The 22,850-nt window shown below is 41.4% G+C and overlaps 2 protein-coding genes across 4 annotated transcripts in view; both read right to left on the reverse strand.

Annotated features, from left to right (window-relative positions):
• Positions 1-670: 670 nt before the first annotated feature.
• ikbke (inhibitor of nuclear factor kappa B kinase subunit epsilon) lies at positions 671-10,646 on the reverse strand. The gene is made up of 21 exons (XM_023423413.2): positions 10,468-10,646; positions 9,795-9,894; positions 9,406-9,543; positions 8,892-9,021; positions 8,632-8,813; positions 7,229-7,389; positions 6,494-6,604; positions 6,135-6,314; positions 5,243-5,439; positions 4,883-4,941; positions 4,638-4,729; positions 4,418-4,519; positions 4,031-4,088; positions 3,059-3,171; positions 2,897-2,973; positions 2,750-2,789; positions 2,531-2,632; positions 1,748-1,844; positions 1,468-1,562; positions 1,321-1,392; positions 671-1,214 (listed from the first exon to the last, which is right to left on the reverse strand). Exons 2-21 carry the CDS (start codon positions 9,891-9,893, stop codon positions 1,151-1,153), a joined length of 2,169 nt encoding a protein of 722 aa, XP_023279181.1. The 5' UTR covers position 9,894; positions 10,468-10,646; the 3' UTR covers positions 671-1,150.
• Positions 10,647-11,753: 1,107 nt separating this feature from the next.
• The window catches only part of srgap2 (SLIT-ROBO Rho GTPase activating protein 2), a 53,143-nt gene continuing 42,046 nt past the window's right edge, over positions 11,754-22,850 (reverse strand). For 2 of the 3 annotated variants that reach the window (XM_023423559.2, XM_023423562.2), the window contains exons 11-23: positions 22,798-22,825; positions 22,514-22,544; positions 21,727-21,787; positions 21,454-21,531; positions 21,135-21,269; positions 20,884-20,989; positions 18,165-18,389; positions 17,276-17,355; positions 16,718-16,916; positions 15,630-15,767; positions 15,216-15,429; positions 15,015-15,125; positions 11,754-14,928 (exon numbers count right to left, since the gene is read on the reverse strand). In XM_023423559.2, the coding sequence (XP_023279327.1) occupies positions 14,374-14,928; positions 15,015-15,125; positions 15,216-15,429; positions 15,630-15,767; positions 16,718-16,916; positions 17,276-17,355; positions 18,165-18,389; positions 20,884-20,989; positions 21,135-21,269; positions 21,454-21,531; positions 21,727-21,787; positions 22,514-22,544; positions 22,798-22,825 (1,961 nt within the window). In that variant the 3' untranslated portion in view covers positions 11,754-14,373. The remainder of the gene's footprint in view (positions 14,929-15,014; positions 15,126-15,215; positions 15,430-15,629; positions 15,768-16,717; positions 16,917-17,275; positions 17,356-18,164; positions 18,390-20,883; positions 20,990-21,134; positions 21,270-21,453; positions 21,532-21,726; positions 21,788-22,513; positions 22,545-22,797; positions 22,826-22,850) is intronic. The other variant, XM_087178561.1, reaches the window with a different exon arrangement.

Raw genomic sequence — 22,850 nt, forward strand, 5'->3', positions numbered from 1 at the left:
CTCACAGAGGAACTGCCAATTATAAATTCACAAGAATGGACATGGAAAGGTTTTTACTTCCACTTTTTAGCCTACATTACTTCATCAACTGAGATAATCCCTTCTCAAGACAGAAATGAACAAGGAATTAAAAAAATGGACAAAATGTTTATAAAGTAAGGTAAAAGTAAAGGGTATTTCACAATTTTCTCTAAACTCATATATAGCCTGTGACCCCTTCATGAAAAAATAAACGGTGGGATTTCCCTACCTTGTTAACCACACTGGCTAATGTCATTTCATATGGTAGGTTTTCTGTACTAGCCTCATTTAGTTGTGTAAAAAAGGACACACTGTGGTGACTGCTGGGATTCCCTGATTTCGTTTGTCTTTTAAAGTAAAACCTACAATAAAACAGAGAAACAACTTCATCATTACCATTAAACATCAACGGGAAGGGAAATACATATAACTTCAGAACTACAGTACTGTATTGTGTTTGGAGATTCTGCCAATCGCTGATGTAATCAATCGCTACTCATTCATTGAGTTTACAACGATATACTCTCGGTAAACCTAGAAAGAAAGTCAGATGGAACCATGACTGATCAAGCATTAGGAAGAGGACAGCAGATGACTAAACAAAGAAACACTGACACACATACATACACAGACAAAGAGATAGTGCCAGTGAGGTTAAATTTTTAATTTAAGGTTCTCCAGATTCCTCAGTGCTTCTTCTCTGGGACACACAGCTTTTGAAAAACACTCTAAAAGTTGACATGGCATTCATTTTTCTTTATCTTGACAGTCCATCACTGTGGCAGCCTATTAGAAATACAATAACACTAAAGGCATTAATGAGGTTTGTATTGAACTGCTTTACTGAGTTGCCAACTCCACACGCACACGCGCACACACACACATACACTCAAAAATCCATCATCAGCATTTCCTCTATATCCAGTCCAAGCATCTTATCTTTAAATTGAGGTTCATGGTTTATTGATCGACTTCAGTCACTTCCTCTTCATATAAAACCAACTGAAAGAAGACCCAGTACATTGTCCGTAACGGTTCATTGAAGGCAGTTAAAATGAGGTGTTTGTCAGAGAGAGGGTGAAGGTGAATTTGTGAGTTTACATGCAAAGATGCTGCACTTTCTGCACTGTCACAGTGTAGAAGGTCTGGCCAAGCTTGGCTCCAGAGCTGCAGCAGGGTTCACTGCTCCCAAACTAAAAAGGACAAAACACATACAATCATCGTTCAGAGCAATTTACTGTATCCTCTACTGTTTTGACAGAGGAGATGTATAAACAAGAAGCTGGTTACTCAACTGACCTCTCTATAATGGTGTTGTTACACTGTAGTTCCCTCACCAAAATCTCCATTTCCTCCTTCAGATGGTGCATCCTACAAAAAAGCAAGATATATTATCTGGGCTACTGTCTCACAGACACGCACACACACAGAAACAAAGACACACACCTGGAGACCATCTGGCCGTTGTCCCTGGGTGTGATTCCAGGCTGCTGCCGTCCTGGTTTTTTGGACTGCAGCGTGATAAGGGTTCTGTCCAGAGCCTGCGGAGACAGATGAGATGTTGTACCATCACATCACTGAGATGCTACATCAGTGAAATAACTAAGAATGACTAACACTCCCAAACCAATAAAGCAAAAACAAAATCCAAAATAATAGAGCACAAATGCATGTTAGACTGTTTGTGAATATGGTATGCTGGCAGAGACTTGAGTGAAATGCTGACCTTATTCTGGCGCTGCTCACTCATCTCCAGGTCGGCCAACAAGCCTGTTGAGAAAGAGCTGAAGTCCTGCAGTCGCGTCTGCATCTCCAGTAAAACACTGCAAATAAAAGAAGAGACACACTTGAAAAAGTCAAAGCTAACATTTGGTGGGTATATTACTTAAGAACAGTTGTATGTTTGTGTCTCTGAAGCCTTGTTTCAATGTGAAATATACAACCATGTAATTTAGAGGAGACTTGACTGACTTTTCTTACAGTTTATTAATAATCATGGCGATACGTATAGGGTCTAGATTTTACATCAGGATATCCCTTCATATAAATCGATTAAATAGTACTTCTCTTAAGTGTTCAGAATGAACTACAATTCATTTGGAAGTTTTGGGGAAAAAAACAACAGTCGCTCCCACCACATCATACTGCAAAAATTTAATTTAAAATGTAATCTTAAAATGTTTTTTTTATCTGTACAAAATTGAAAGGAATTAAAGAATAATAAACTGAAATGTACTAAAATATGTAATCTCACTATCACTTACTAAATGTGAAGTGAGCATTAATAATGCAAATCAATCTGTATGAGTGGGACTGCTGATAAGTAATGTCCTTCTCTCCTGGGTTAATCTTCTTCCCATAAGCCTCCATCATCTGTGTGAATGGCTGTTAAACCAAACAGTAATTTTACTGTAAACAGTCCAAAAGTGGTGGTTGGGATAACAAAGCTGAACGGGAATTTGATTCAAAGGTTACACAGTGTTTGGAGTTCAGAAATGTGACTGAGAACCTGCTCCATGTCCTTGTTGAGGCCAAAAGCTCTTTGTATCTCTGCGCGGACTCCTCTCTGAACAGAGATTTCACTCGCTTAATGTGGGACGACAGGTGGATTCTGGGAAGGAAGAGTGACAAGCAGATTACAGGCAGAGCTCACAGTAACACCGTCATAGGCTGGGTGAGTAGGACTGCAGCTGTGTGGACACACAAGTAGACAAAGACATATACTCACTTCTCAAACTTGTGGATTTGTTCATCATTATATGCCAACTCTGTGGTGAAAAAAGGAAAAATGTTAGGAATTGGCAATTTTACCAGGAGCAAAAAGAGGAATAAATATACAGTATATACCAAAAAAAAAACAAACAAACACACATACTGGCAGTAAGTCTGTCTTTACGATAATGCTGATGAATTGCTGTTATCTTCTGGAGCAGCGTCTCCATCTTCTGACAGCTGTAGGAGACAAGAAGTCAGCGTTTCAAAATCAAAAACCCATGAGCCTAACCTGAAGTTTTGATTCCCTGCTTTCCCAGAGTACCTCTTGTCATTGGCCAGGGTCTCTGCTAGCTTGGCCTGTTCTATCTGCAGGTGGTCCAGTCGGTTCTGAAACTCTTGGATGCCTGCAGCGTATATAGGCAGGTGCTCATGGACCTGTAGAGGCAGCAGCAACACACTCTCATGACTGTCAACAAATCACAAGTCTGCCATTAACTCTATTTCCTGTTCACTTAAAAAAAGTGAATAAGAGGAAATACCCAGGGAACTGCGGTGACAATTTATCCCGCTAAGTACATATTTTTATAGCATAGTATAGTATAGTATAGTATAGTATAGTATAGTATAGTATAGTATAGTATAGTATAGTATAGTATGGTATAGTATAGTATGGTATGGTATGGTATAGTATAGTATGGTATAGTATAGTATAGTATGGTATAGTATGGTATGGTATAGTATGGTATAGTATAGCATAGTATAGTATAGTATAGTATAGTATAGTATAGGTATAGTATAGTATGGTATAGTATAGTATAGTATGGTATAGTATAGTAGGGGCTACAATATAGTGCCCCATAAACCTCGGATTCAGTGTCCCCCTCAAGAACATACCATAAGGGCTGATACTTGACATTAGGTGACCTTTAAAACATGCACTACGGTTAAAGGCTGGTTTCCCCTTTTCTCAACGAGTCTTTATGATGCTTTTGTGCATGTCATATGTTTTCTTGTCTTTGATATTTTAATCCCCAACTACATAAAATTGCAAGTTTATTAGCTAACTGAACTTTTATAACTTTCAGGTAAATAGGATTTATTGCATAATTGTTGTATTGGATTACTTTAGTTATATAGTTATATTTCAGTGAACCTAATAAACTGAAATCTGAGTGTATATACTGATGAAGAAATGACATAAAAGGAAACTTTCAAAACTCAGTCCCCAGTACCACTCACAACGAACACATCAGTCAAGCTGGTCTCTGTGATGTTGCTTGTTGATGGCACTCACCAGCTGAAGCTTTTGACTATTATCATCTGAGCCTTGGTTTTCTGGAGTGTGATAGCCACTGAGAAGCATAACAGATGTAGGAGGAAAAAGAGGGAAAAAGAGGAAGAGGTTATTATGAAATCACAAGAAATTTTAGTGATGTTTTTGGTTTACATGTGTCATGCTGCAAATGACATATGTCAGAATTTACTATATTCATACGACAAGACCAAGCTTTATTGATCAGGAAATTTACCCTCAGGGAACAACTTGTCCTACTGTTGAGCATCATAATGCTTGTCATACAAACATGTATCAATCCGTTAATTTATCAGTGCAATTTCCCACCTCAAATGTGACTTGATGGATTGATTGTATTTATCTCAGAAAGTGTGAAGATAAACTCACAGCGTGTGAACTCTGTGTTCTAAGTTGAGGCAACACTGCAGTCTAATGGTGATCATGGCAATACTGTGATTGGCTTCTCCACACTCCCTGCGCAGCCACATCCTGAGGATGAACAACAGGGTCATCATGGAGGAGAAAATGAGGGGAGAAGAGTTTGAAAAAGGTAAATAGTCCAGTACAGTCGAAACAAATATTTTTAATTTAGCATGATGTGCCTCACATGTAGCTGTAGTATCCTTGCAGTAGCAGCTCTCTGTGTGTGTGCAGCAACTGTACTATCCTCAGATACTGGTGGACCACTCCTACTATTAGCTAGAGACGACAGGGATTAAAGGAAATGGAGAGAAGAAGAGAACAAATTAAGGGTTGGAGGGTTATAATACGTTCAATTCATTTAAAAATTAACAAAATATTACGCACAAGTGGGACAAAAAAAAAAAAATCAGTGGAGCAGCAATACACTACCTTGGAGAAATTGTAGTCTGCCATGATGTCAAACCTTGATGGGATGACAGGAGTCTCCGCTACAGAGAAGAAAAGAAATCCACATATAAATATGATTACTTTCTTTTTTAACCAACCTTCACCCCTCATCTCTTGTATTTCTGTTGTCTATATTGGCATTCAAATAAATATTACTCAACCTGAATGAAACAGCTGATTCACAAAGATAATGTGTGTTAAGTAAGTGAATGTGACACTAGAATACGCCTCATATCAGAACTCTTTCATATCTGCCTAGGAGAGCAACAAAGAACGAGGAAGAGAAAAGCTCAAGACTTCACAGAAACATATCAAAGATGTACATGTCTTTGTTTGTCTTACGTTCTCTAAAGGGCAAGCTGGTGTTCGCTTCAGGCCTGTAGCTGAGCAGAATGAGGGGCCGTTCAGGTGAAGTACGCGGGAGGTTAACCACCTTCATGTTGCCCTCCAGAGGGAGGTCATGCCCCAAGTAGAGCAGATGTTGCTGCTGAACCCCTATACCAGTCTGAGACGCCACCTCCTCAAAGAACACCGACACTCTGTGTGAGAAGGGGGAGAAAAAAATTCCTGATTCACGGCAATAAAATTTAACCATATTGTTTATAGCCATGATTGAGCTCAGGTCTGCCGCAGGGATTCAATTAACTGAGAGAGAAAGTCTTCACACAAGCAATTTGGATTTACAGATATAATCTAGAGCTCAGTGCAGCCTCTACTGCCGTTATCACATTAAAAGTATTACACACATTATTCCACATTATTCTGAAACTGCTGCACATTTCTGGCATGGATTTCATGTTTTGCTTGTTGGTGGAGTCATCGGCTGAATAAATCATGTTGTCAGTGACTAGTGTAACCTTCTATCAAAATGCCAACATCCCACCTTACACAACCACATTTAGATGGATCCACTTTGATCTAAGTCCCCTCCCACTCCTGTGCCATACCGTAAAACAAAAACAAGAAAACAGAACACGAACGCAGCAATGGGCAAGGCATATTTAAAGGTCAAGAAACAACAACTTGTCATTGTACTGCCATGGAAACAATTGTCTCTCATCTCATGCCAAAGATCAACATTATTAACAAAGCTGAAATCAGGACAAATACAAGTAAAAATCTGCAGTCTGAAATGTTAGTTTACAAAAAATAACACACAGGACCTAAGCAAGTTGCAGCATCCTCATCATCTTTCCTGTTTCTTTTTATTTCAGTCTGTACACTGCAGACTTACGTGTTGTAGTGGTGTATGTAGATACTGTGCGCCATGGCCTGCTGCAGAGAGAAGAGGTGAACTGGCTGCCGCTGCAATACATCTGTGGTGGCTGTGAAGAACTGGTCAAAACCCCAACACCTCTCCTGGTCAGCCTCCAGTATACCTGCTAACACTGGGACTAGCTGCACCCTCAGGCCCCTGCAGACAGACAGACAGACAGACAGACAGACAGACAGAGAGAGAGACACAGAGAGAGAGAGAGAGAGAGAGAGAGACAGGAGAGAAATAGGTGAAGGCAATCAAGGAAAAATTAGCATCCCATGTTCTCTTTAAAGACTAACTGATGTGTTTGAAATGCTCTTTTTTAAGTAACATACTGTGACAGTTGGCAGCTGTGAGGTAGGTGGTAGCTCCACTCTATAGGTCCACCCTCCACTCGCTGTACTCCAGCTATTGCACCCACAGGTTTCTCTGTAGTTATTTTGAACCTACACAATGAAACACACAAAACAGGCTGATGTATCATCGATGGATGTTCATATTCTGAATGATACCCTAGAGGAAATCACATCCAGCAAAATATCTTTCTTTAAAAGGGAAATTCTTTAAAACAGCTGAATGGAGCGTTCATTAACACAAACAAAATGTCATCTATTGACTGCATGGTGGTATGCTTTCCAACAGTGATATGGACATTGGCTGGTGGAGATGGAACTTTAAGACCAAACTCAGTGTCATAATTTCATATAAATATGTAATAAAAAAGAAAAACAAACGACCCTAAATTGGCATAGATATTTCATTAGCTTTGGTTGAAGGGCTGGGGTTTGAAACTCCACATTACTATAAGAAATGTGTGGTTGGGGCGCCTCAGTGGCTGTGGTAGAGCGCATACCATTTAGGCTCAGTCCTTACCGAAGTGGCCAGGGTTTGAATCCAAATCAGACACTTTGTTGCATCTCATCCCTTCTCTCTATTCCTTAACTTTCTGGTCTCTCTCACTGTCCCCATCACAATAAAGCGAAAATATAAAAATAATAATAATTCTAAAAAAAAAAAAAAAAAAGAATTGTATGGTCTGTGAGTTTTTGACAACTAATGATTTAACTTACATTATGGGCTTGTTCCTACGGGGTCCTTCATACGGTGTGAAGGGAAGACTCCCAGTGGCAGCATGGTAAAATGTCACACCAATACTCCACAAGTCAACACTCACTCCATAGGACTTCTGATGAGCCTTGCGCAGCACAGCACGTTCATACATGTCTGGATGCTACACACACACACACACACACACACACACACACACACACACACACACACACACACACACACACACACACACACACACACACACACACACACACACACACACACACAAACACACACGTTTGTTAGGTATGTCACACATACTGTATATGACATAAACTATATTCTCATTGGTTAGAAATATACATTATATTGTGGCCGACTTATACAGTCACTGCTTGGTGGTCTATCAAATTCTTTTGTATATCCAGCATGTCCATGCTCAGGTGTTTAATACCCTTATACTTATTTGCCCTTTTGTCCACTAGAGGGCTACCCAGTCTTGATAATGTGAGTTGCTTTGAGGTATCCAGATCAGACCTTTTCTCACTATGCAAGGTCAATAAAAGTCATTTTCACATCACGTTTGAGTGGAACGACACACAATGGTTGGGTTTGTAACAAATCACCAACCACATGCAACGTACAGAGATTCAAATCAGAGAATTAAGGGTTGATTTTCTCAGAGAGGAAATGCGACTTTTATAGCAAATGCACAATAATCTTATAACTGGCCATCATTAGGGTGCATGGAGCATACTTTTTTTTAATGCATATCAATGCATATTATTCCATCACATTTTCTCAGTAATTCCCCTCTCCACTGCAACAGTAAAAATATTTTCTTCATAAAGTCACCTATTGTTCTTTGAGGCAGCAGTACTGGAATATGAATGCAACAGGTGATGTTAAACTTAGGATAACCTGCAGTAAAGATGAATTAAGAGATCTCTGTGTATACCATATGTTGGAAACAAATCCCCAGAAGACAACTGAGACGTTAAATGGTTTTGAAAAAAGTAATTTAAATCTGTGTTTCCTGTTAGCATCAAACTTCACCAAGTGGACTATGTTCTTAGATCTGTTTCTTGTTTAATTAGCAGGATATATTAAAAGTACTGCACTGATTTAAATGAAATTTGGTAACAAGCTAAAGAAAATACTTCCTGGATTGTTATATTCCAACATGTGTAGGCACCACTAATTTCTGCCTACAAAGATTTTCATGCATTTATAATTTTTTGTAAAATACCATTTTCGCTAGACTAATGTAATAAATTGTAATCATAGTATACATAGTATTATATGTGTATATATAGTATATTTGGATGAATCACCAAAAGTTTAAAGGACTGTACAGCCTTTGCTGAAGTATTTTGACTGCACAGCATGAATACAGGCTTATCAAGTTGGTATGTTATCTTACCAGATACTCTTCTGTTCCATAGATAGAAACAAACTTCTCATCATCCTCCAGCTCTCTTGCTGCTCCAAAGTCCGTCAGTTTATAAACAGACCTGCCGTCCTCCCCGACTTGCCGCATGATGTTGCCTGGCTTAATGTCCCGGTGTACCACTCCGTTTTCACGCAGGTGGTTCATCCCCTGCACTAAAGAGAGCAGACAGAGGAAATACTTCAATAACAGATACATGAAATTATTCAACAATATGAGATACACACACCCACCTACACACTGTAACACAGTGAGGAATTCTGTTTCAGGCAGGCCAAAGGCGTTTTCTGGCTCCTCCAGCAGGCTGAGCAGACTTCCTCCTGAACAATACTCCATCACCAGCACCTTCTGCTTAGAGGGCAGCTAGAGAGAGCAAGAGAGAGGTAAGGAGGACACTTGTTATCTACATTGTAAACATTATGAAAATATTACAAAATCCATCTCATCAAATTTTCATATTAGATAAATAATGAAATCCCAAAGTCACACAAAGACAACTCCTTAGTTTATATTATTATTTGCCAGTTAGCATTAATTTGGATTGTTGGATTTCCCTGGCATCATAGTGGACTCTTGTTTTGTAATCCCAGTCCAGCATCCCATAGCGTAAGACCAGGGGTGTAAATGCTATTTGATGACAATCTTAAATTAATCATCTCATATACTATATATAATATATCCTATCACCATGTCTGTCTTCTCTCTTTGTCCTTGTTTTTGCCTCTCCTCCTCTAATGGCAGCCTTACCTCTTCCACGGTATGCAGCTTGACAATATTGCTGTTGTTGAGTTTCCTCAGCATCTCAAACTCTCTCATCTGGACTTCACGAGGGCGGCTGTAGCTCATGAAGTTAAACACCTTGACCGCTACCAGCTCACCTGACCTCTGCACGTACAACATGTTTACAGTTTAAGTCACATAACACACACAGCATCATAAAGAACGTCAGAAACAACCCACACATCAGCACTGCAACCACAACCTCCACTTATGACACATCCTCTCACATCTCCTTTGAACCAAAACGTAGGCTGAAAACATCTGCGATGATGGCACCAGTGATGTGAATGAGCTGCTCAGTGAAAATTAACTTGATAGATCATGTTAAAGATAAATTTATCCTTAGCATGGCTTACCTTGTTGCGTGCTTTGTATACACTGGCAGTAGCCCCTTGCCCGAGGACATCCTGTAAAGACCACAGGTAGCTTGTTGTACTGGCTGTCACCCCTGACATACTGGAGGGAAGAGACAGGGAGAGCTTTATACAGAGGATTGGGAAACCATTAACAGAGACAAGCTCTCTGTGTCTTCGTGTTCTCTAAGATGCAACAACTAGCTAATTCATGACAAAATTTAAATCAAAGTGCAATGAAAACTCGCCAGTAAAAGAGACAGTCAAGTTATAACCCACACTATATAAAATGACAAACTCAAAGTTACTATCATAGACAAACTAAGGTGATAACATGATGCTCTGGTGATTTTTCTCGAGTTGTAAGCTAACGTTAACTGACAGCCAACATGACACACTTAACTCTTCATTTCAAGTTCATTCTCCTGACAGAAACAATAGCTGTAACGTTAGCTTACCTGGACCGACGCAAGCTAAACCAGTGACGTTAGATCGTATAACGTTTACAAACTCGTAGTAGTTATTCAGGGTTCCGTAGCACGGTTGTTTATCCCGTCTCATCTGGCGTCAAACTAAACGTCGGTATTGTGAGTCACAGGTAAAACTGCACGCCAGATTTACGGTAAACAGACGCCTACGCGTGAAGTTTGTTCCGTGGTGACAAACTGCTGCCTACCTGCGGAATGGCTGCTTTCCCAACAGGTGAGGTGCAGGAAGGAAGTACTGTCCAATAATGGCGCTATCTCTAAATTTCTTTCTGACGTGGATCCAAACTAGGTCATGGGTTTCTTCAAAAGCAGCGGCTGCCGTCAGTGCATGGTGATTTAGGAAGTGCAGGGTTCTCTGGGGGCGGACGCTGGTCTGCATATGATTGCGGAAATACAGCAAGTGTTCAACTAGACAGTTTCATTCTCTCCCTGAACTTCCCACCGTTTTAACGGTGACTGTGTGCACTGAGGGGGGGGGTCGGGGGGTCCCAACAACCGTGCTGAGCACCCCCAGGTTTGACTGGAAATGGCAGTAAATTTAAAAATATCCACACTGCTGTTCACATGTATCTGGAAGGAAATTCAGCACATGAACAACCACATACAGTTGTTTCCCCAAGCTAGATGTCATGGCCACCAACTGATGCTGCATGCCATCACTTTTTAGAGTTCAGTGAAACAAACACTCAATTTTTGTTTTTACATATTTAACCCAAATGCGCTTCTGCTTTTATGAATATGCAGATGTGAATATGTTCCCATGTCTCATGTAAAGTCTCCATAAGTATTCCCATAAGACTGTTTTTAATGGTGATAATAATAGGGTATATATTTCCCTTAATGAACCACTGGCAACTGAAACCACACCATTGAATAGTTTGAGAAGAGAGACTGATACATGAATTTGTCCAGACGAGAACGTTTATGACAGAAAGTGGGTGTAAGTGCGTCTTAGTGCCCAGTGCCCTATTTGTCTATTATTTGAAATAAAAATTTTAAATGCACATGCTGGCTCTGTGGCTCTCATTGAAATTTCAAGCTTACAGGTATATTTAAGAGTCAGTCAGGCAATTTAGTGTGCATCAGTTATTTTACTTACCTTCAGTAAATAATAATGTATACTTACAATGTTCGATGTGATATGTAATACAGTATTTGGATAAACCCTCTCCACGCTCAATCTGATCTGATATTGCAGATACTGTAGTTTGTGTCTACCTGTTGGTTTCTGTTGTCACTTTGTAGTTACCTGACAGGCTGTGCACGTAGCACAGCTTGTTTTGTGTCAGGCTTTTTTTCTGTCAAGATAGCTTAAGCAAGTTTTGTTTCCAATGGACCCAAACCATTTCTTCTTTATAATAACTGTACTTAGTTTGTATGGATACAGACTTTAACATTTTCTATTAATATTTTTGGTGATTTTCTGAAATTAAATGTATTTTCACAGTAACAAACATCAAAGACGTTGAGAATCTTTATAGCAAGCAATGTTTATTAAAAAACAGATCTACTACAAGAACTACACATAGAATTATATAAGGCCTATTTGATTAAACTACTATTGCTATTACTGTACAATATTGTACCAAAAAAAGAGTGTACCTCTGTAATGTACAACATTGTATATACAAAGTACATCTGAACACAGGATTCTCCAGTAATACAGAGACAACTATAAATAGATTTGACATTACAGTCTTTTTTTCTTTTTTTTTAGTTCTGCTGTTTTCAAATGGACACAAAAATGCATATTTAACAATATTCAGTTCCGACAAATCATCCCCACACAGTTAGTCCACACACAAGCCAAGTTGTTCAAGTGCATGATGATTGATTTGAGAGGGTCCCAGCTCCTCTTGACAGCACAGCCAGGACAGAACACACCAACCACCCACATGCATGTGCGTATGTGTGAGAGAGTGCGTGTTGATAAAGTGAGTTAATCTCTCGCCACAAACACTCACACAGTCACAGTCCCTCCAGTTGTCATGATGAGGTAAGAGCAACACAAATACACCAGGTAATACACAAACAGTATACAGAGATTAAAAAGAAAACCGTAACAGTTATAATTCATTACCTGGTAAAGAGCATACAGGAAGTCAGTATGTGCTGTATTTTTGGGGAAACAGTGGTGGAGAAGGGGAAAGATGCAATAGTAGGGAATATAAGGACACCAGGGTAAAATAAGTTCAATACTTTCTCAAGAAAGTGAAATACATCAAAAAGGCTTTATTCAGTTTACCCTGAATGGCATATCTCCAAATTTGAAGTCAGTATTCGAAAAATTTATACACTTATTCCATAATTCATCATCAGTTCTAATTTTGCAAAGGTATACATTATCAAATAATATCAAAAGAAAGAAAAGTCTAAGTTTAAGCTCTTGGATTTGGGTTTCCTCATCCTCAGTCTACTTAAAGCTGGTCTGCCACTGTTGTTACAGCAGTGGCTGAAGACAAGACGAGATTTTATGTATTCCTGCAGGCTTTTTATCTGATCACACGTACACAGTGCATATTTATTCAGGCCCCTGGTACTCCAGAATGTAGGAGCAGTGTTTTCCTGTCTGCAGACAGCCGTTGCTGTCGGGTGGCATCCCTTTATGATGAGTGGGAAAGGGTGGGGTGAGGTGCATACATACTCTACATCAACGCATGCTCACACAGGCGCACACGCACACACCCAGACGGTTACACAGTTCCACATTTTACCATAACAGGTTCTGAGCATTAATAAACACCTGGGAAAAAAGTAACAACAAAAGCAAACCTTGCTTAAGAGCGCATTGGATGAGGTGGTTGGTTGTGCTTCTATCTAAAACACACTCAGGAGGATCCTCAGCTCCATGCTTCCAGTTATCACGAATATTAAACATACATACACACCATTAGAATAATAAACCCTTTTTTTACTGTTAAGTCTTAAGTATATATTTAAAGGAGCAAGCTGCAACTTTGTTTGAAGTCGTTCTATAGCTGGTACTGCAGATACATAAACTGATGCGATCAGGCAGCTCGCCACTGTGGCTGCCGTCTGTGGCCCCAGCATGCAAGGAAAACCTGAAAGGTGTTTAGCTGCCACAAAACACCACCACACACAGATTTAGAAAACGTGTGTGTGTGTGTGTACAGTCCAACATTACATATAAAAATGCTGGGTTTCAGTGGTCCCCTACACACATAACAGAGCTGCAGGAGAGAAGCAGCAGGATGCTTCAAACTACCAACTTTTTTAAATTTTTTTTATTGCTATATATGGAGTTAGAATTACTGTTGGCCATGTTAAGTATATTGGAGAGCACTGCTCCTGTTATGCTCCTGTAATGGTACTAGTACTGAACAGTAATAAAAAAAATAAAAAAATATCACCAACATATCAAACACTGGAGGAAGAGATAAAATAAAGCTCTTGATCACATGACCTACACTGATATTTGGCCCAGTTTTCCTTCCTTTCATCATCCAAAGTGTCCACCTTTATCACCAGTCTTCCACTTCTGAAGCAGCAAGTCAGTGTGTTTTAATTTCTACACAGAGCAAGAACTTAGCATTTCACAGTCTATTCTTAGGAATCAAACACTCCCTTCCAGTCCGCTAGCCATGGGGTCATTAAAAAGAAAAAAAAAAAAAAAACTGTCATGTCTACTATACAAAATCAAACAGTGCTTTTTGTTCCTCACATAGATCTGTGTGTAAAGGCAAGTAACACTCTTGCACGCCCACTCAAACACAATTTCAAACATCACAAACTAGTGTATGTAAGCTCCAGGTGCTGTAGGTCTGTAGGTGTCCATCCTGAGTCCTGTTCCCTTGTGAAAGATTTTAAAATCCAGTGATCACTGGAATCTGAGAAAAAGACGTGTCTTTGAAGGGTGTTCACTAACCTACACCTTGTGACAGTGAAGAGCTGCCAGGACAGCGCAGGAAAAACTCTAAAGGGAACATGGCGTCTTAAGAACTCGCCTGGACACCAAGAAGTGAATGCTACACATGAGTAGTGGGTTAGGGGTCTTATGTGAAACTAATGAAGTGCTTCAAGCACCTGGTAGAAGAGTTTGTAAGGATCAGTAACGTGATTCAGATCGAGGGGTATTAAGCCGGGCAGGATTTGTCGTTAGACTGGGGCGGGGGTGGAGGAGGAGGAGTGTGAGGGAGAGAGTGTGTGTGGCCTGCAGGTGGAGGTGGAGGTGTAGGGGGAACAGTGGAGGTCGGGGAGCCCATTGCCGGGCTGCCACCCCCTCCTCCGCTCTTTGGGAACACCACCGGCTTGGGTCTTGTTGCTGGGGGGCGCAGCTCTCTAAAGGAAGGTACAGAGGAAGAGAGGGAGGAGGAGGACAGGGAGGGGGATGTGGCGGAGGGCAGGGGGCTCCGCGGCTGGCTCTTGGCGGGGCGGAAGGAGGAGGGTACATCGCTGGCTGAGGAGGCGCTACGCTGAAGTGGGTGAGCATGTGAGGAGACCCCCTCACTGTCCCGCAACAGACGGGAGTGGAGGGGACTGGAAGGCTCTGAGGCTCCTCCTCCTCCTCCCCCACCACCACTCACACCTTTCAGCTGCTCCAGTGTGTCCAGGACCACGTCAGGGGTGTGTGTATGTTTGGAGGTGCTCTGTCGCTCACTCAGGGTAGAGCTCATTGCCACCTCGATGTCCTGCAACAAACAGACATAAAGTAAACACACACACACACGTACACAAAGTTTCAAACACGGCGGCAGGTAACTGAAGAGAGAAGTACCTGTGAGCTGTGCTCCACCTGGGCTATCACCTCTGGGTCCAGTGGTCTGTGGTTGCTGAAGCTCTTAGAGCGCCCTGCTGTAGTTGTCTTCCTTAACTGCGGACTCTCCACCTAAATGTTCACAATGGCCCCAGATATATCAACAAAACCAGTCCATTCACTACATTCGTTTGTAAGAGACACAGTGAGATGTTACAGTACCTTGGTCTTGAGAGAGGAGTGGCGAGTGACTGAGTTGAGGATGCTATGAGCGCTGACGGGTCGTTTGTCTCCAGTTTCCTTCACCAGAGCCCCTCCAACAGGAAGAGAAGCTGTTCTCACTCCTCCCCCTCCGCTGGCTCCTGGACTGGTGTTTTCGCTCTCTGAGCTCCGGAAAGCTCTTCGTATGCTCCCAGACTCCGGACGTTTCCTCAACCTGAATGAGACAAATATTTCAGTTACATATTTCTATTATTTACTGTGTTGTTGTGATTTGATTAGAGGGCACTCAGTAAAAAAAGTCAGTTCAGGGTCAAAAAGTCTAAAAACAACAACGACAATGGAAAAAACAATGTTTTTGCTTGTTGATTTTTTTTCGTCAGTCAATGCAAAAGGAAAACTGAAATTGCAACACACTTGTTCAGGTTGGCCAGGTAGATGTCAGCCACATGAGCTCCAGTAGGAGAGGCGGCGCTGCCTCTGGTGGACACCCTCTCCTCCAGCAGATCCCTGGAGTCAACATCAGGCTTTGGACTTCCCCGTCCCCCATCAGACCTGAAACAATCATTCAGTACTTATGAAATCACTGCTATGAAAGACAAAGCTGACTTTAGTGCCACCTTTATTCTAATTAACAACTTCTGTATAGACTCTTTTCGACGTTTTTTTTTTCCCTTCACTAAATGAATAATTCCAACATGAACACTAATCCTCATCACCTTTATCACTTTTCAAAATTACACAGTTTCTTGCACACTGGAAAGCACCTTCAACTTAAAAGGTAAATTCCTGTATTTGTCAGCCTGGGTATCATTCTTATATTTTGATATGACAGTTGGTCAAGATAACTTTCTACTCAGTCTATTACTGAGTTTTGAAAATGTGGACCAACAACTGAGCCTCGTGCACTTGTCTTACTTGTTAGCTTTCATGCGGAGTCACTGAAGGTATTCAACTCCAAATCCCTGCAGTTATTGTATTCTACTTCTTAAAAGCTGTACAGCAGGAGTCTCCACACAGTGTGTACCTTGTCATGTTATTTTTTTCAGTTGGGAAACTTGGGCACCTAAACCATCTTCTCGTGTTTGCTACTAATTAGCTAGCATGCACAGAAGTGTAAAAAAAAAGCCTGACATTTGTGGCCTGCATGAATACAACAGCTGAAGTTGACAGGGAAATTGATCTGCGATGACACACAGTTCTTATCACAGAAGACCAACTTCCTTAACTATGGGGATTTCCAGTGGACCGCTTTCTGTGTTTGATTTTGGTCAGTCAAATAAACATGTGTTCATTGTTTTTTGTATTTGTATGTAGTTTGCATTTTCCAAAACTATACAACAGAGGAAGTAAGAAAAATATTGATACCAAATTTTCATACCAGACTAAAATGTGAACATAAGAGACATGTTGACTACAACTGCAATTCCCTTTAAAAAACTGTATTATCTTGCTGTTCCTTATACGAATATTTGATAAAGACTAATGACTGGAAGACATCTTACGTGTCTTGGACCACAATATACTGGTGTGGCACCAGTCCATCCACTCCATTGTGTCGTCCCTGCCACCAGTCATCAGAAGCTCGCTGGAACAGAAGCAGAGAGGCTCCCTTTTTGAACGACAGCTCCCGACTAGTCCGCCCGGAGTAGTCGAACCGAGCGATGGCTTCGATTGGGTCGGACTCTGAAACAGCCAAGGAGCCTGAGATTCAGAGAATGGTGGACAGAGACAGGAAGTGACAGAGAAGCAGAGGGCAGCAACAAATGAGAGAGACAAGAGAGGTGGAAGAGAGGGGAAGCCAGATTAGTGCATAGCAGGTTAGTGCTGCTGTATTTGGTGACTGTGCCAAGGTTGAAAAATGCTGAGCAGTAACGAGGCAGCATAATAAACACGGTACTGAAAGCAGGATGTGAGCTGGTTTAAAAGGTTAAAGCCAGAGTAACTGGTGAGGAAAGCAGCGTGAGATCTCATAAACTAGTTACAAGAGGAAATTGGTTCCTTGAATTACTACATGTATTTGTGTGTGTGTGTGTGTGTGTGTGTGTGTACGTGTTAGTCACCATCTTCGCTGTTGTGGCTGACAGAGACGGTGTCAGGAGCAGGCTCTTCCACAAGGGGGGGCTCACAGTGTGGACTGTCGCTGAGGTGGACACAGAGGGCAGACGAGGTTAGACAACACAACTACGCAAGTCTAAGACTGACTGCACGTGTTGATGACATACAGCTTGAGCTCTTCTCCTCTATCCAGTCACATGAACTCGTGCTGTACACTGTGTTAATGCTGTGTTAACCATCTTGCAAACTTTGTATTAAGATAGGTTAGGTTTTTTCACATCTGTGATTCCAGTCACCCATGACTCTCTCCACATACACATGGCATGTGAGCATTTAGTTCAGATGGATTTGAAAAAAAATAAATCTGAACCTATCCTTTAATTGTGGTCCTGGTCTTGGCCTTCTGGTTGCAACCATGCCAGTGTGATAATATTTTCTGTCTACACTTTCTACAGTCGAGACTCAGAGCTTCTCCTCCCGTGTGACTTACAGTCTAAACAACTGCTCTGACTGGCAGCAATCATAATAACTGGTGCCGAGGCTTGTCATTACAGTAAAACTGAAAGCTGGCACTGTCGTGCATTTTGGTGTGTGTGTGTGTGTGTGTGTGTGTGTGTGTGTGTATTCTGTGTTCTCCCACGCTGATGTGGTCAGGAGGTACTTTAATCTCCTATGTGATGGAGGGTAAGCCGATCCTCGTGGCCCCCTGGCCCTGAGCGGAGCAGACAAGCTGAGAACCCCCATCACTCCACAGCAGCCCCTAAATCAACGACCTGTACCCCCCCTCCCCCATTCACCGCCTTCCCACTTGCTTCCTAGTTCATATCCTACACGACCTATCACTCCTTAAACTCCCCTCATACATATACACCTTTTCTCCTCCCCAGCTCTCACCAGAAATCATCACCACTTCCAGGGATGATGTAGACGGGGCCCTGCAGGTCCTGCGGTCCAGGGAAGATGGTGTCATGGTGGATAATGATAGTTTTAATGAGCTCGTTGACGTGAGCCTGGCAGGAGACCTGGTCGTGGCCCTCTGGGACAGACATCAGTGTGGGACCGAAACAGATGGCCAGATTGTAGGGGTCCATCATGTTATCCTCGCTGTACTGAGACAGGCTGAGCAGAGGGGAAAGCAGAGTTATTTAGAGGGCATTGTCACTAAAAATACATATTATATATATATATATATGTACAAAACTGACTATGCATACAAACAACCACAACATGTCATTTACAGCCTACGACACCCCCAGCTTGTAAATAAGCTGTGAACGTATACATGTATCTGCGGATCGCATGAGGTCCAACAGTAAACACTACCAAAGCCCGCATCACTTCATCACTTCATCTGTACGATGTGGTGATGGAGAGACTCTGATGATGTGTGAGTGTTTCAGTGTTTGAGAAGAAGCAGGAGCTTTGGGGTGAGTGTAAATCACTTCACCAAAAGAAGAAGCTCCCCTCCTGTCTCCGCATGAGCTCTTTGGGACGGCTTGGTTTACCCAGGCGTCTCAAATTTCAGATCTCCCACATCCCATTTCGTTTCATCTTTCACTCCCTTTTGCTACCTCTCTTTACTGGAAGGCTTTGTCGTGGATTGTAGGGATTGATGGGACAGCATGGAATGTGCGAGTGATTGTGTGTCCGTGTGTGTGTGTCTGAAACTGACGTTGAATGCATATTGGGTATTGAAGTGATAGATCAGTTGCCTCTTTCAACTGGCAGCGTGCCGACCCGAATCTACTGCAGGTAATACACTGACTGTGGATAACTCACACAACCCTGACGTCAAATAACCCGAACTATCCCTTTAGCATATATTCAACCACAACTGCAACAAAGCACACATGCAGAAAAATGTGTTACTACCGTTGTCTTAAAATTACGGCGATATATGTGTCTCTGTTTGAACTGCCTCTACTGATGTCTCCTCAAATACTCTCTTCTGTTCATTGTTTTTAAAGAGTTTGGTTTGTGGCTGATGTGTGAAGCCCATTGAAACACTGTAAGTGGTATTGGACCATATAAATAAACTTAAACCTTAAGTGGGAAATTAAACTGTTTCTCAAGGAGGAAGGCTTCCAGCTCCTTGAGAAATGCAGGGGTAGAAATATTCTTTGCACTTTGGACTTTAATTAGGGTCCATACTTGACTTTCAACAAAGGTTAAAGGATGTTTATATTTGGTGTGAGAAGGCCAAAGGAAGGGTCTCTGACCTCATTCTGGTGTTTATTAAACTAATGTGCAAGTATCGTGCAATTGTAGCAGATTGGAAGACAGGATGTTCCTTAGTTGCTGAAAGGTTGCATATCTATTATTTTTTAAATAAAAGTTTTTAAGGTTTTAATTCACAGTTTCTTAGTGGCATCCCTTCAAGAAAGACCATCTTTGAAAAATGTAAATAATAGTGGATTTGTGGATAGTTGATCAGGTTTTTGTAGTGCATTTCATTCTGTTCTGCTTTGACTCCTTTATTTAGCCAAAACAAGTGATAAGTTGTTTTTTGTGGTTCACAGTGATTGAAATTATGTTTGTTATTGTGTGTGGATTAATGTATAGTGAAAGATGTTTTTGAATATATTGACCTAATCCTCCATGACTTTTTGATTGATGTGAATCAATCAATTGAATCCCAACTATTCTTTGCTCTTTGTGTGAAATCATTGTTAAGCAAAGCTGGTGAAACCTTTGACACAAAACATAGTTCACACTGTTGCACATGTGATTTAATAAATATTAACTTTTGGGAAATACTGACGCAAGCTTCTCAGTGTGCAATCATCTACTTTTGCTTAAAGTAGAAAGCTTGTTAATTTTTTTTCCTGAGACTATGTCACAATTTTGTTGGTTTAATTCAGTGGTTTTATTATTCAGCTGCTACATTGTTATTTTCCAACTTGCCTTTGTTACCTTCAACCACTGTTCGTAGACACTCTGATCTATCCATGTTAAGCACCAGTGTTTCTACCATTTTTGAAACTACGACAAACAAAACATGTGGCCTCCTTTGAATTGTACGCCTCAAGTCTGAGGTTAATCTGAAACTCAAATATAAACCAGAATTACCATCTCGTGGTTGTATGCCTCCGCCAGCCAGTAGGAAATGTGGTCACAATCTCCCCTCACTGAGTTACAGCATTGAACGATGGTCAGAAGTGTTTTTGCACAACATTATGATGTCACAGTGAAATTGACCTTTGACCATTTGGATGTAAAATGTCATCACTTCATCATTTCATCCTATTAGATATTTGTGTTAAATTGCGTCATAACTAGCGTATGAATTTGTGAGTTATGGCCAAAAATGAGTATTGTGAGGTCACAGTGACCTTTGACCTTTGATCACCAAAATCAGTTCATCCTTCAGTCCAAGTGAACGATTGTACCAAATTTGGAGAAACATGGCTAACTGCAGTTCAGTGTGTAGCTGCTTTTGTAACTGTGATTCATTTCTTTGATGTTTCTGTGATGTAATTATTAAAATATAGCTACTAACCCAGGTCTTATTCCAGCATTTTTATTAACTACAGATTGTTGATTTCTCACCAATTAGCTTGGTCTATTGTCTTGCCATGTGTGTGTGTGTGTGTGTGTGTGTCCTGCTACTCACTGGTTGAGGAAGGCGAACAGGTATCTCATAATGATGAGGGTTTTGCTCAGCAGAGATTGTAGAACTTTCTTAATGTGGACTGCCCGCTCCTGGAGGCTCTCAATTGCTGGGAAATAACAAAACCATAAGACCCAGGAGATTACTCACACAATCAAGCGCATACACACACACACACACACACACACACACACACACACACACACACACACACACACACACACACACAAAAGACAAAAGGTTGCAACACTTACAGACACAGGATATGAGGTCATGGAAGACTTCTTTAGGGAAGAGAGCATGGTCCAACCCTCTAAAATAGAGCTTCAGGACCCCAGCAATGGAGTCCATGTCGTGGTCATTCTGGTCCCCTGCCAGCGGGTCCTCACCTACAACCGGATGAGAAGAGTGAGAGAGTGAGAGAGAGAAAGAGAGAGAGAGAGAGCGAGAGAGAGAGAGATAGAGAGAGAGAGAGAGGAGGGGGGAGAGGGAGTGGATGAGAAAAGATTATAAAGCATGGGGTAAACACATTCTCTAAAAATGCTCATGTTTCCTGTTGGATAACAGTTGTACCTCTCTCAAAGGCATTCTTGATGTCATTGACCTCCACCTGGGAGCCTGACACTCTGAAGATGCCCTCATGCTGCAGACCTACACAGACATACATAACCACAGTTTTAATTAAAGACGCCCTATTCATTTTCAGGATTGTACAGTTGAATTGTGACATAGTCTCCCAGTTTAATTGTATCCCTAACCAATCACACTAGACATAACAATGCAACCAATCAGTACACAGGGAAAGCTGATGCTAAACCTATCACTTCGTTGGAGAATTTCACTCACCATGGCGACTGATGAAGCGGATGCAGCTCTCAACCATCAGAGGAATGGCCTCACCTGATTCCTAAAATAGGGGGAGAGGAATTACTCCCGGTATAGGAAGAGACAAGACAGGAGACTGGCGTGGAAATAAAACACAGCGCACTTCTTGTCAGGAGGATTTTCACACACACGTCTGCACACGCACATGCATCGGTGCACACATTTGGGAGGAATGGGTATCAGACATGGGGGAGAGAGGGTGGGCGCAGTGCTCAGCTGTTGCTAGGAGACTGCGCTTTTCCCTTTTCCCTTTGTTTGTTTGGGGTTTCCAGAAATCTCTGGGAGGTGAGGCTGTGGAGCGTATGTTGGACAATATATGCACATAGTTGTTGTTGTGTGAACACAACTGTGCTTTTATATGTTGAAATGTGACTATAATTTGAAATGAACAATCAGCTGATCAGCTTATTTCTCCGTTAAGTTAGAGCGTTTGACCAAAACACAAATCACCCACAAGAGGGAGCCACAAACATGAGATAGTCCAATTGATCAGCTTCTTTTGATCACTCGTGTGTCACTTCAGATTGCTAGCTATAGATGTATACTGCTGATTGGGTCAAATTAATCAGAATGATGTGATGATTATAACCAAAACACTGTCAACATCTGCATCCTGTGAGCGGAGGATACCGTGAGAAAACATGTGGCTTGAGTTAAAAACAAAGCTACAGCAGCTCTGCAGCTCTGACTGAAAAACTCACAGCCACTCAGAAACACACTCGGACACCAACTTGTGAGAGATAATTACCTGCTTCCGTACTGTCGAGTTTCTCCGTCCACTACACAGACGGAGAGAGGGGAGAGGAAGAAACGGCACTCTGTCATTATGTGTACAGACAAAGTCTATTTATACTCACAACTCTGGTAACGCTCTATTTGTACACTCAGAGACATATGCACATGTGTTGAGAATATCTATAAACAGTGAGGGGGGAAAATAATAACCCTGGTTGCCAAGAAGTCAAACTTAAATGCTGCTATGGTATATGCAAGTGTGTGCGAGAGAATGTTTCCTTCCTTCACCACACCTACCTGGCAAGGCAACAGTCAGTCTTCTGACCTAAAGGAGGGAGAAACAGGAAGAG

This window comes from Seriola lalandi, unplaced genomic scaffold (genome assembly GCF_002814215.2).
Source record: "Seriola lalandi dorsalis isolate HSWRI2012SDOR001 ecotype SW California unplaced genomic scaffold, Sedor1 jcf7180002054692, whole genome shotgun sequence".
NCBI classification, from domain to species: domain Eukaryota; kingdom Metazoa; phylum Chordata; class Actinopteri; order Carangiformes; family Carangidae; genus Seriola; species Seriola lalandi.